The sequence below is a fragment of the Silene latifolia genome, chromosome 9 (genome assembly GCF_048544455.1).
Source record: "Silene latifolia isolate original U9 population chromosome 9, ASM4854445v1, whole genome shotgun sequence".
Lineage (NCBI taxonomy): Eukaryota > Viridiplantae > Streptophyta > Magnoliopsida > Caryophyllales > Caryophyllaceae > Silene > Silene latifolia.
The window spans coordinates 141,571,267-141,583,380 of NC_133534.1; the positions used below are offsets into that span (position 1 = coordinate 141,571,267).

At 41.4% G+C, this 12,114-nt stretch overlaps 1 protein-coding gene across 1 annotated transcript; it reads left to right on the forward strand.

Moving 5' to 3' along the window:
- Positions 1-10,094: 10,094 nt before the first annotated feature.
- On the forward strand, positions 10,095-11,275 carry LOC141601676 (uncharacterized). The gene is made up of 2 exons (XM_074421969.1): positions 10,095-10,959; positions 11,088-11,275. The coding sequence occupies exons 1-2, from the start codon at positions 10,095-10,097 to the stop codon at positions 11,273-11,275; spliced, it is 1,053 nt and encodes a 350-aa protein (XP_074278070.1).
- Positions 11,276-12,114: the final 839 nt, after the last annotated feature.

The following is a 12,114-nucleotide window of genomic DNA, read 5'->3' on the forward strand; positions in this document are numbered from 1 at the left end:
TAAACAATTGTGTGTATTTTATTATGGATTATTATTTAGTCTGGCAATGTATTCATCGATAGCTAAAGTAATAAGTTGAAGATTAAATGAAAATTAGGTCGAATATCTTATATGATGTGATTGATAGTAAATCAAAGATTTTGTATTCATTTAACCATGAATTCGTGTGGGAAATGATAGTTGTTTTATATTACAATGCGTGTTTCATGTTTTATATTATAATAATGATTTGGTTGTTCCTTTTGGTTGATATTCCGAACTTCGAGAACGAAGTTTATTCTTAGGGGAAAGAATGTAATACGACGAAAGTTTTGAGTTATTGTTGGGATACCTTGTGATAAGATTGGTGTGGTTGATAATCGAAAATGGTTAATTATGTTGAATGGTGTGTAGTTATAAGTGTTGTGATAGTAGTTGTAGGAGAACTTCGGGACGAAGTTCATTTTAAGGAGGTAAGACTGTAATACCCCGTATTTTGATAATAATTTATATGAATAATTTATGTAATTAAAATAATTAATTAATAGCATTTCTAATAATAAATACAAATAAGACATTAATTAAATAATAAAGCAAGTATTGGGTCGGGATTTGGACTTATGAAGATAATTGGGCTGATTATATTAGGCTTAGTATGAGTAGTAGTTGGGATTTGAAGCGGGATTTAATAATAAAATAATAAGTATAATAATATGGTAATTTCTAATAATAATTAGAAAAGGCAATAGTTTCCTAATTGACATTATATAGTCTCTAAACTATAAATACCATGATAACTGAAACATAATTCATAAAAATAGAAGAAGGAGTTTTAAGAGACGGAAGGAGCGAATAAAGCGATAAAAGGTAAGACCGTCTTAATTTATATTTATATTATCTTATTCAATTAAGTTGTCGATTAAACACCGTATGAGCCACCGTAAACAGTACTGATGAACTTAGTAGTTGCCCTTGACCGTCATGATAACAGTAGGACCATAGTTGATCGTCGTTGACCACCGTGTGAGGCGGAATTGGCGTCTAAAGGAGGGTGTACCGTGAGTTTAAGATGGAGTTTGTATCTTGTACGGTTGTCCACGTGACCTGGGGTTTAGGTGGTTGGTTTTGTCGGAAGTAGGCGGTCCTAATAGTAGTGTTAGGATGGTTAGTCGTGATGGTTGGTGCGGTGGCTGTTAAGGGAGGTGGCGGTTTGGGTTTTTGTCCTTTAGAGAGGTCGTGGGTTGTTTCTAGGTGAATGGAAGTTGTCGTAAGGTGTTGTGTCTGGTGGTGGGACCACCGTGGGTCAAGGGAGACCACGGTTGTGGCCACTAGTGGTGTGGGGTGTTTGTGGTTGTAGAATGTTGCAGGTTGCCTTATTTGTGTCGTGGGTAATATGCTAGGGCACGATTGGGGTTGGCCGTGGCTGGTGGGTGTTGTGTCTAGAGTGTCGTGTCTAGGGTGGCAAGGGGAGTTACGAGTGGTGGTCTGTAGTGGTGGTGGTAGTCGTAAATAAGGGTTGAACGTGGAGTTTGCGTTTGTCGGGTTTTCGGTAATGGTGAGGTTGTGCTTGTGGTTGCTAGGGCGTCTATTTATGGCGGTTGGAGGTGGTTGTAGCTGGTGTTAGTGGCATGGTTGGGTTGTCGGAAGTGGGTACTCTAGGTGGGTCCTGGTGGTGAGGTTGGTAGTGTTGGGTTGGGTGTTTTAAACGGGTTCTATGTGTGGGTGGTTGTGAAGTTTTATACGGGATAAAAGGGGGAGTACGTGAGTGTCGTGGGTTTGCATGGGTTTGGGTTTTATTTAAGTCGGGTTTTATTTGGGTTACTCGGGTATTAATAAAGTAGTCGGATCTTGACTTTCATAAACGGGTTTTACGTAATAATAATTTAAAACGGAAAATAAATTAATATAATTAAAATAAAGTTGAGTAATATAACAAATTGGATAAATAAATAAATAATTGAATTATAATATTTTGTTAGGTGCCGATTTCTGAAGAATAATTAATCGGGTCGGATTGCTTTAGTTATTTGGATCGCTTGAGCTGCTTAATTGGATTTTCTCGCCAGGTAGGATAACTACTCAACTCGTCTTATCTTTGTTGATTTGTGGATTTATAAAAGTATTGAGGAATTGGGTGAATTAATGGATGTGGATTATAGGTTATTGGATTGTTTATGGTTTGATTATTTATATTGGAATTTCCTTTGCATTGGATACCTCAGCTCGTGTTTGAGATGATTTATCATAACTGGCATGGAGTATAATTGAATACCTCAACTTCGGTTGGGATGGTGAATACCTCAACTTCGGTTGGGATGGTGAATACCTCAACTTTGGTTAGAATGATGAATACCCCGGGCCAGGGATTGGCGGGATGAATGGGTGTTTCGGGTGATGAGCTCAGTCGTGTTTGTATTATATAGCATATCATTTTACTTGACTTGTTGTTGGTTATTCCTACTCAACCTCGTGGTTGACAGTGTATTCGTGAACACCTGCGGTGAACCGTTTTATGGGGAGCAGATTTGACAGGTAATAAAGATTAGCTGACTCGGGAGCATTGGGATGTGAGCTCGACTTGGACCATAGTTGAAGTCTAGATCACTTAGAATAATTATATCAATTTATTTATTTCCGCTGCGAGATGTATTGTATTTTATATTAAGTTTTAGTTGGTTAAGTTGTAATAATCATGTAATCATTAAGTTTTAATTTAAAGTACTTTGGTGAGTTGGACTTTGTTATTCACTACCTCGGAAAACCGAGATGGTAACGCTCTCATTTACTTGGGATGTCTGGCTAAAGGCTCCTGAATAAATGGGGTGTTACACATGTTCTCTATTAAACTATGGTCACCTATGATCAAACCTCCCCAAACCGATTTAAGCACTATTTCTAGTGTAGAAAGAAATAGGTTTGGTCATTCGTGACTATGCATGAATTCTAGTCTATATGCAACTAGCTACATGAATCATGTAAGATATATTACAATGAAAACTATACTATATGAACTAACTAATGTGAATGCCATATGAAATATAATACAAATGCAAGTGAGGTGTAAACTAAATGCAAGGTAAGTTAAAATGCAATGCAACTATACATAAGAGATAGGGAAAGAAGGAGTATCTTACAATTGGAGGTGATGTGGTAGACACCTCTTGCCATCTCACTCGTCATCATCATCATCATCGGGGTATCTATACCCTCTAGAACCTCCATGGTCATACCCTCCTCCTTGGCCAAAGAAACCTCCACCTTGGCCGCCAAAGTTCCCGTCTTGGTTCCCTTGATTAGGGAACAAAAGGTGCGGTTGAGCCCAAGATGGGCGAGGGCCTCTAGGGTCGATATACCCTTGTTGAGCCATGTTGTAGTATTGAGGATAAAAGGCCAAATAGTTGTCAACCCTCCCATCATGCACTCCAAGATCGACCCATTGCATAAGCTTCATCAAGTCATTCATGTCCGAAGCATCGGGAACTTGGGGAGTGAACGGTACATGTTGAGTGGGGTAGAGTGGAATGGGTACATAGGATGGTGGTGCATTACCCCGTACCGGCATCCCATGAGGTTGTTGAGGGTCACGAGGTGCTTCTTCTCTTTGTGGTGGGTTTGGGTGAATCTCAATATCGAGGAGATAGCTCGGTGTAGGTGAGTACCGACTCAACCGTAGCTCGGTAGGTGGTACGTTCCACCCCATGAGGACAATTGAAGAGCATCCCTTTCTAAACCACTCCACACTCCCGGTTTGAGTGTGGGTGCACCACCGGTGGTGGTTGAAGATAGCATCTTCATCAATCAAAGTGCTCCCTTCGAGCTTTTCATAAGCCCCATGAAGGTTAAACCCGGGGCAAAGGTCATTGGCCAACATTGTGATTAGGCCTCCCATCACAAAGGACTTAATGTTAGAGTTCCCTTGAGCATAATCAAAGAACCTTGTAAGCATCTCAAGAGGTGTGTTGAAATTGTAAGCCCTTATCCCTTGAACATTTAAGTAGGACTCCAAGAAGGAAGTCAAGAAGGGTGCTCCTATCTTGTTCTATCCTTCAATTGATGGTGCCGGCTATGAAGCGCTCGGCGATCTGAATCACCGGATGTTGAATGGCAAAGGTATAGCATTTGGTCCCTCCCCGAAATGGCTCTCCAAATATGGTTAACATTGAAGTCGGAGGGCTTATCGGTGTTGTCATTTGGCACTGCAAGACCAAAAAATTTTGCAAATTGGTCCAAGGTTAACCTATTGTCTTGGTTACAAAGTCGGAACTCCATAGAAACACTTCTCTGTGTATTAGTGACGATTCGGAGACTACATAAAAACTCGAGGATGAGACTAAGGTAGGCATCGTCATGCGCATAGAATAGCTTCCCGAGACCATAACCATCGAAGAACATCTCGGTTTGATACCTTATACCGAGAACTTCTAAAACAGCGGTATCGATAAATTGAGTAGGCTCGTAACGCTTACCTAGCAAATGAACGAATTTTTGGCGGTGTTCATCGCAAGCGAAGATTACCTCCGGGAAGTATTCGAGTTGTTCCAAACCTTGTATCATCACATTGCGATGGCCCCTTGCCTCCCTTGAAGTTGATGAAGAAGTACCCTTGCGCTTCTTGGGTGCAGTCTTAGCGGATTTCTTGCCTTTCCCCTTAGGTTCATCATTTTCAATTGAAAAGTTAGGGTTTTGGGTTGGTTTTTGTGATGGGGATTTTTGAGAGATGATGATGTGAGATTTTGAGTAGATAAGATAAGGAAAATGAGGGATGGTTGGGGTGTTTATAGAGGAAAACGGGTGGTAGTCGAGCGGATAAGGGTTGGGCTCGATAGGATAGATTGAGAACTCGGCTAAAAATTGAGGCAATCCGAGCGACTCGTGCTCAAGACGAGCGTCTTGATAGAGTAATCCGAGCGTCTTGCTGAGAGGCCGCACGGATTCTTAGTCAGGGAGCCTGGTTGTTTTGTGACCGGCTGGGGACGAGCGTATCCTGGATGAGACGAGCGTCTCTTCTGGGACGAGCGGATTCTTGAGAATCCGAGCGGATTCTCATCCAGTACAGATTTGTTTCAAAGGCTATGCTCAAGACGAGCGTCCCAGGGCCAGTACGAGCGTCTTCTTTTTGAGACGGGCGTCTTCCTCACAATCCGAGCGGATTTCAGATCAGTGCCGAATTATGCTTATGGCAGGGCTCGGGACGAGCGTCTTCTTATCGGGACGAGCGTCTTGTGCCGTCTTTCGTTAATCCCTTGTTTCCTTTATCTGGATTCTTTCCCTTGCACCCTTTTATGATTCCTTCTTATCTTTTTCTGAAAATATGCTCAATGAATGGGTAAGCAACCCTCTCTTACTTCTCTCATGCAAGAAAAATAAAGGTATATATAATATTATACAATGCGAAAATTAGGGGAAGGTTTACCTTACAAAAGGTGGTTTGAGATAGGACTCCACCAAACTAGATTGAATTGTTTAAAATTATTTATTTTGTCCATAGAGCTCAAGGCTCTTAGAAGAAGGTCAAAGGCTTGTGAACAAGCCCCAAATAAGCATAAGTATGGTTTGCTTAAATTCAATATGAAGCTTGGCCAAGGAAACTTGTCATCCATTCTCTTTTCCACCTTTCTCTTGGCACATGAATATTTGCAATGTTTTATACCAGCAAGCCCATGATTCTTGTCAATGCTAGGGATGAAGTAAGGTTCATTTTCGTTCGGAGACTTCCATTTGCCACTCTCTCCTTTCATTTTGGTGATGATGATAGCATTTTGATTACTCAATCCTTCCAAAGTTGAAGGGGAATTCTCATAACATTGATGATCGGGTTCTTTAGAAGTTGGAATCGTGGGTGCCAGATTTCCACAAGTGAGTTCATTTGCAAGTTTGTTCTTGAGCTTTTCCACCAAGAATATGACGATTTGACTTTTTGGAGAAGGTCCACCATATCATCTCCAACAAACATAGGTTCCACGGTAGGTGTGAAATGGTCTTCATAGGCAATAAGGAGGAGGCATTCATCTTCTTCATGATAAGAAATCTCAAATTTCTCAAGGATGCGTTCCTCAAGTAAAATGATCTCACAAGTTTCCTCTTCCTTATTCCGTAAGTTTCTGCAAAACACATAAGCTTCTTTTACGATCTCGTCATCATGGCTATCCTCATAGGAATCATAAACGGGGGCTTCATCTCTCTCCAATAATCCTTCCTCCACCATCTCGAAATTCAAATCAAAAGACACACCCTCATACTCACAAAGGCTAAGAGTATTTGGCTTACTCAACCTCGTGTCCTCTTCATCGAACACAACACTTTCGTACTCACAAGAGCTCAAAGGGATTGACTCTTCCCACTTCTCATATTCCATATCAAAGGTCACTCCTTCGAATTCGCATTTATGGACAATGTTGAAGGATTAGTGGGGAGTAGCCACTTGGATTTCCTTCATTTGAGCAATTTGATTTACCAACTCCTCACCATGGGTAACAATATTTTGAAGAACATTGTCTCTATTTTGGCTCTCCTCTAGCACTTGTTTGAAAAAGTTTTGTTGATCTCCCATCAATTAGAGGATCATACTTTGAATGTCAAAGTTAGGCTCATCCATTTGTTGTGGGTGGGTGTGAAAGTGGTTGTATTTTGGTATTTGGAATTCATTGTAGGGTTGGTCTTGGATGGGTGATTGTTGTGGATACTGGATGTGGTGATTTTGGTGGGGAAAGTTGGGGTAGTAGTTAGGATTTTCATTGTATGAGTAGTAAGGTAGGTTTGTGTTGACTTGCTCCTCAAACTCCATATACCCATAGTCATACTCAAAAGATCCAACATATACTCCTTATGTCAAGTCTTGAGCCATCATATCTAAGACAAAGAAAAAAATACAAGCATGGAAACTACACAAAAACGGTAAGAACGATCCTTGAGCAACAAGTTCCTCAAGGTTAAAGCAAATTAAAATAGGCAAACAAGTAAGAACTTAATCACATAACACCGTCCCCGGCAACGGCGCCATTTTGATGGTGAGGTGTCGTCGTGTCTCCCAATCAAACATATTTATAATTCTCAACAAACAACTAGCTAGTGGTTAAGTCGAGGTCAATCCATGGGACGGTGTGCTTTGGGTTCTAAGTCTATCTATCTCAATTTTGTGCTAGTGTCACAATTGTTAGGGTTTGTAGTTGTGTTCTAAACTAATGGAAGCAATAAAGTAAAGCAAGCAATAAATCAAGAGATGTAAACAAATGATTAAAAGCACTAGAATGTCATGGGTTCATAGGGGATTCATGGTGGTGATCATACAAACATGTTCTCAATTATATAGCAAGCACTTATTGTTGTGATGGGATCGAGTTGGTGTATAAGCTTACAATCCCTAAGAAGGTTTGGGTCCTGGAGCCGAATTGATTAGATTGTACAACACCTACAAGTCGACTTAATCCTTACTATCCAACTATATGCATGGTCTAATGAGGCTCGAGGTTGTGTATAAGCTTACAAGCCTCATTGAAAAGATAGATGAGGGGTCAAAAAATGCAAGGATTCATAGGCTCGCATTTCATCAAACATAACATGTGCATAAGTTGGAATCACAACAAGCAAGCAATTTAATTATGAAAACATATTAGATTAAGCATGAATCAATCCCCATGTTTGTTTCCCCTAATTCTCCATCAATACTAGCTAAGGAAATTACTCACTTATGATCAAGTTTAACATGTTAATAAGGTTGTCAATCATATTAACAAAGCAAAACATGATGAATAAATGAAAGTGATTAACAATAATTAAACAAGGGTAAAGAGAATTATACCTATGAAGATGATTCCAAATAATAAAGCAAAGAATAATAGAAGAAAACTTGATTGATTGATGAAGAGTTATCAATTCTCCAATAATAACCCAATAATCTTCAATTACCCAATAATAATAAAGTTTGAACAATAATTAAGTAAAGATTAATGTGTAATTTTGTGGAATGATTGAGATTAATCTATTCTAATCTACTCCTAATCTAATCTAAGAGAGATTGATTTAATCTAAGGGAACTTCTCGGTTTTTTCTTGAATATTAGAAATGGAATATATAGTAGTACATCATTAGGTTAAGTAGGGATAGATTAGTAAATAACAATGCTAAGTTTTAAAGTGGGGAAATGCAAGTCTTGCGAGGAGATGAGCATATCCTAGTGCTACCATGATCCGCTCGGACCAGGAGAGGAGATGCTCGGATCAGAAGGGGGAATCCACTTGTCTCTTGCACGGGACGCTCGGATCATGCTATGCCAGTCCACTCGTCTTGTGTACAATCCGCTCGGATTGTTGCACAGTGTGATCCTTTTGCTTGACGTCCTTTTTAATCTTTGCATACTCCTTATTCTCGCTTCGTCGGTCGTTGTTCTTGCCTCCTCTTCATACTAGTCCATCTAAGGTCGTCATCAACCTTCCAAATGTGCACGGGAGACGGGAATTCTGCCTCATTGTCCTCTTTCCTACAAGTCATACAAATACACTAGGAAAGCAAAGTAGAAAGGATTTCACGGATATAATGGCTATGAAATGTTATAATGGTATGCAAAATATGTTCAATTAAGGGACTAAATATGCGTAATTAAGAGTCACATCAATAGGATTCTTTCAGGCGTTCTTTTTATGATTGTTACATTGATTTCGGTTTAGGGTTTGTAGTTTTAGGTCACGTTCTTGCGTCTTATTTGCGTAGTCTGTGCTTCTGTCTTGTGGCTATTCTGGTTCTCTGATGGAACGAAGGGGTGGGGATAAAGGGAAAAGGGTGGTCGGTGAAAGTTCGGGTGGCGACGTAGAAGCTTTCGAGTGGGATGTTGGTGATGTCGAGGTACAGGAGAAGGAGAAGGGGACAAGTCTCGTAGGGAAAATATGGACCTCAAAGTCTATTAACGCTCGTGCTGCAGTTGATACGATGCTGAGATTATGGAACCCTTCAGGGAAGGTGATAGCTAATGTACTGGATGCGAGGGAAAAGAGATTTATTTTTCGATTTGAGGATGAAACGGGCAAAATCAAGGTCTTTGAGGGTCAACCTTGGCACTTCGATAAATTTGCATGGTGCTTTAATGAACCTGATGTTGAAGAAACGTTGATGGATACTCCGCTCTACTATCTTCCGATTTAGGCTCGAATATATGATCTTCCCATCAAAGGTCGTATGAATGAAGATAATTTGCGAAGATTAGGGACGCAATTGGGTAAATTTGTAGCAAAAGATGAAGCACCATTCCCGGAGATGGAGAGGGCGGTATGGTTGAGAATTCTGTATGATATTCGTAAATCGCTTCATTCTTCCACTGATATTCGATTGCCAAGTGGAAAAATTAATTCTTTTGATGTCAAATATGAGAGATTGCCTATATACTACTATGGGTGTGGTGTTTTGGGACATGGAGAGAAGGACTGTGATATGGGACCTTATGAAGAGGATGAGCTAAGCTATGGGGCTGGTTTAAGAGCTTCACCATGGAAGGGAGCTAGGGCAGGGGTGGCAGAGGGTAGAAGAACTAATAGGGATTTGACGGCGGAGTTTGATGCGGAATATATATGGTGTGAGAAAAAGATGATAGAGAAATTGCAGAAGTTTGCACTTACCAGGAGGTCGAAGTCGCGGCAGGGTGGGGATTGTATGGAAGTGAGCAGTATATTGGCTAATGATGGTGAGGGGGTATCAGATGGGTTTCGAAGGGACGGGTTGGGGCCACTGACAGTGGAGTTGAACGTGGGTACAAGGGGCCTGGAAGAGAATGCGGCCAAGGCTGGTATAGGTCTATGCGATAAAGAGCGTGGGAGTGTGTTAGCTCTCCTTGGGGAGAGGCGTGGGGTAGCTGATGAGGGATTGGGGGTGAAGGAGATTATGCCTAAAGATGGGATGTTAGCGGAAAGGGGGGAAGTGTAGACATGGAGACGGCGAGTGCGGGAGTTAAAGGGTGGAGTTTTGGGGAGTCAGTCTATCAATGTTATTCCAATATTGAATGAGAACGAGAAGAGAATGAGAGGAGATGATGACGTGGGGGGTCCGGAGGTAGTGAAGAAGGCATTGATTCACAGGGATGTGTTTATATCTGAGGCGGAGGTTGAACAAGTTCAACCCCGCCAGGCCCAATGAGTTGCTTAAGTCTTAACTACAGGGGGCTGGACAACCCCTCTGCAGTTAGCGGTCTTCGGAATCTTATCCGACGGGAGTCCCCGGCTATTGTTTTTCTTTGTGAGACTAAACTTGGTAGTCGTGATATGAGAAAGGTTATTAATAAGATAGATGGGTATGATGGTCTGATGGTTGATAGTGTGGGAAGATCGGGAGGGTCGGCTTTTCTTTGGAGAGCGGAGGTAAAGTGTACGTTTCGAGGTGCATCGGATCATTACATGGATTTTGATGTAGAGATTGGTGGAATAGTATGGCGATGTACATGGTTCTATGGGTGGCCAGCAGTGCAGGATCGTCATCTTTCTTGGCGACAACTTAGATTACTAGCGGGAGATTCGACTGGCCCTTGGCTATGTATCGGGGATTATAATGAGGTACTTTATTTTAGTGAAATGAAAGGTGGGCCGAGGGTGCAATGGCAGATGAATAATTTTCGAGATGCTGTGGATGAAGTGGGTCTGCGAGATTTACAATTTCAGGGGTATGAGTGTACTTTTGATAATGGGCAAGAGGGTGATAATAACCGTCAAAGTAGGATTGATAGAGCTATGATTACAGAGAGTTGGAGTGAAATTTATCCATTTGCTAAATTATTTCATCTCGATAGAGAATGGTCGGACCATGCTCCAATTAAAGTAATGTTTGATGCACGAATTCGGGATGAGGGAGGGTCGAAATTGTTCCGATTTGAACATATTTGGGTAGGGGAGGATGGTTGTGAGGAGGCCATGGCAAGAGGATGGGGAAGTGGGGATGGGAAGCTACTCGATTTGATTAATGGGTATGCGAGGGAACTTATTCGATGGAAATGCATAAGTATTGGTAAGATTTTATGAGATCTCAATAAAAAGAGATGGAGGTTAAAAGTGCTTAATGAAGGGGGTAGGGGGATGCGGCAGGTTCAGGACCGAAGGCGTCTTGTGGCGTAAATTGGGCAGTTGATGTTACAGGAAGAACGTTTTTGGTGGCAAAGGTCTCGGCTATTTGGTCAAAGGATGGGGATCGAAATACTAACTATTTCCATAGGAAGGCAGGGCAGCGGAGAGAAAAGAACTTTATCAAGAAACTCGTAAATGAGGAGGGGCAGGTTGGTGAAGGGAAGGAGGCAATTTCGAGGTGCGCGATGGATTACTTCTAGCAGCTTTTTACCATGGATCGACCATCGAACTTGAAGGAGGTGCTGAGCGGTGTTGAGGGGCGGGTTACGGACGACTCGAATAAGTTGCTACAAGACGAGTATAGAGCTGAGGAGATCACTATGGCTTTAAATCAGATGCACCCCCTAAAGGCACCAGGACCGGATGGTATGAATGGACTATTCTATCAAACTTATTGGCATATTGTTGGACGTGCAGTGATTCGTACTGTTCTTAATATTCTAAATGAAGCACCACTCCCGGAGAATTTCAATTTAACAAATATTGTGCTTATTCCTAAGAAGAAAGCTCCTGATAAATTGAAGGATTTTAGACCAATAAGTCTATGCAATGTGGTTTATAAGTTGGTGGCGAAGGTACTCGCAAATAAGCTGAAACTTATCTTTAGGGATGTCGTGTCTAAGAATCAGAATGCATTCACACCTGGTCGGTTTATTACTGATAATTTGTTAGTGGCTTTTGAGATATTCCATCACATGAAGAATTCTCGAAGTGGAGAGGGGCATATGGCATTAAAGCTTGATATGGTGAAGGCTTATGACCAAGTTAAGTGGGATTTTCTTGAGGCGGTTCTTCTGCGGATGGGTTTCGATACTAGATGGACGGCATGTGTGATGCAGTATGTGCATTCAGTTAGTTATTCGGTGTTAATTAATTGGTCGGGTACAGATATTTTTAGACCACATCGAGGGCTCTGCCAAGGTGATCCTCTTTCTCCTTATTTATTTATCTTATGTGCTGAGGTTTTATCAAGCCTTATGCATCGGGCAGCAGAAGTTGGATCGATCCATGGAGTCGGGGTTGCACCTTCGGCTCCTTG

Excerpts from the sequence above, each read along its gene's own strand:
- LOC141601676 (XM_074421969.1), top strand. The coding sequence starts at position 10,095 with ATGAGTTGCTTAAGTCTTAACTACAGGGGGCTGGACAACCCCTCTGCA. Across the intron at positions 10,960-11,087 it reads ATGGAAATGCATAAGTATTG|GAAGAACGTTTTTGGTGGCA; the intron begins GTAAGATTTTAT and ends TTGATGTTACAG.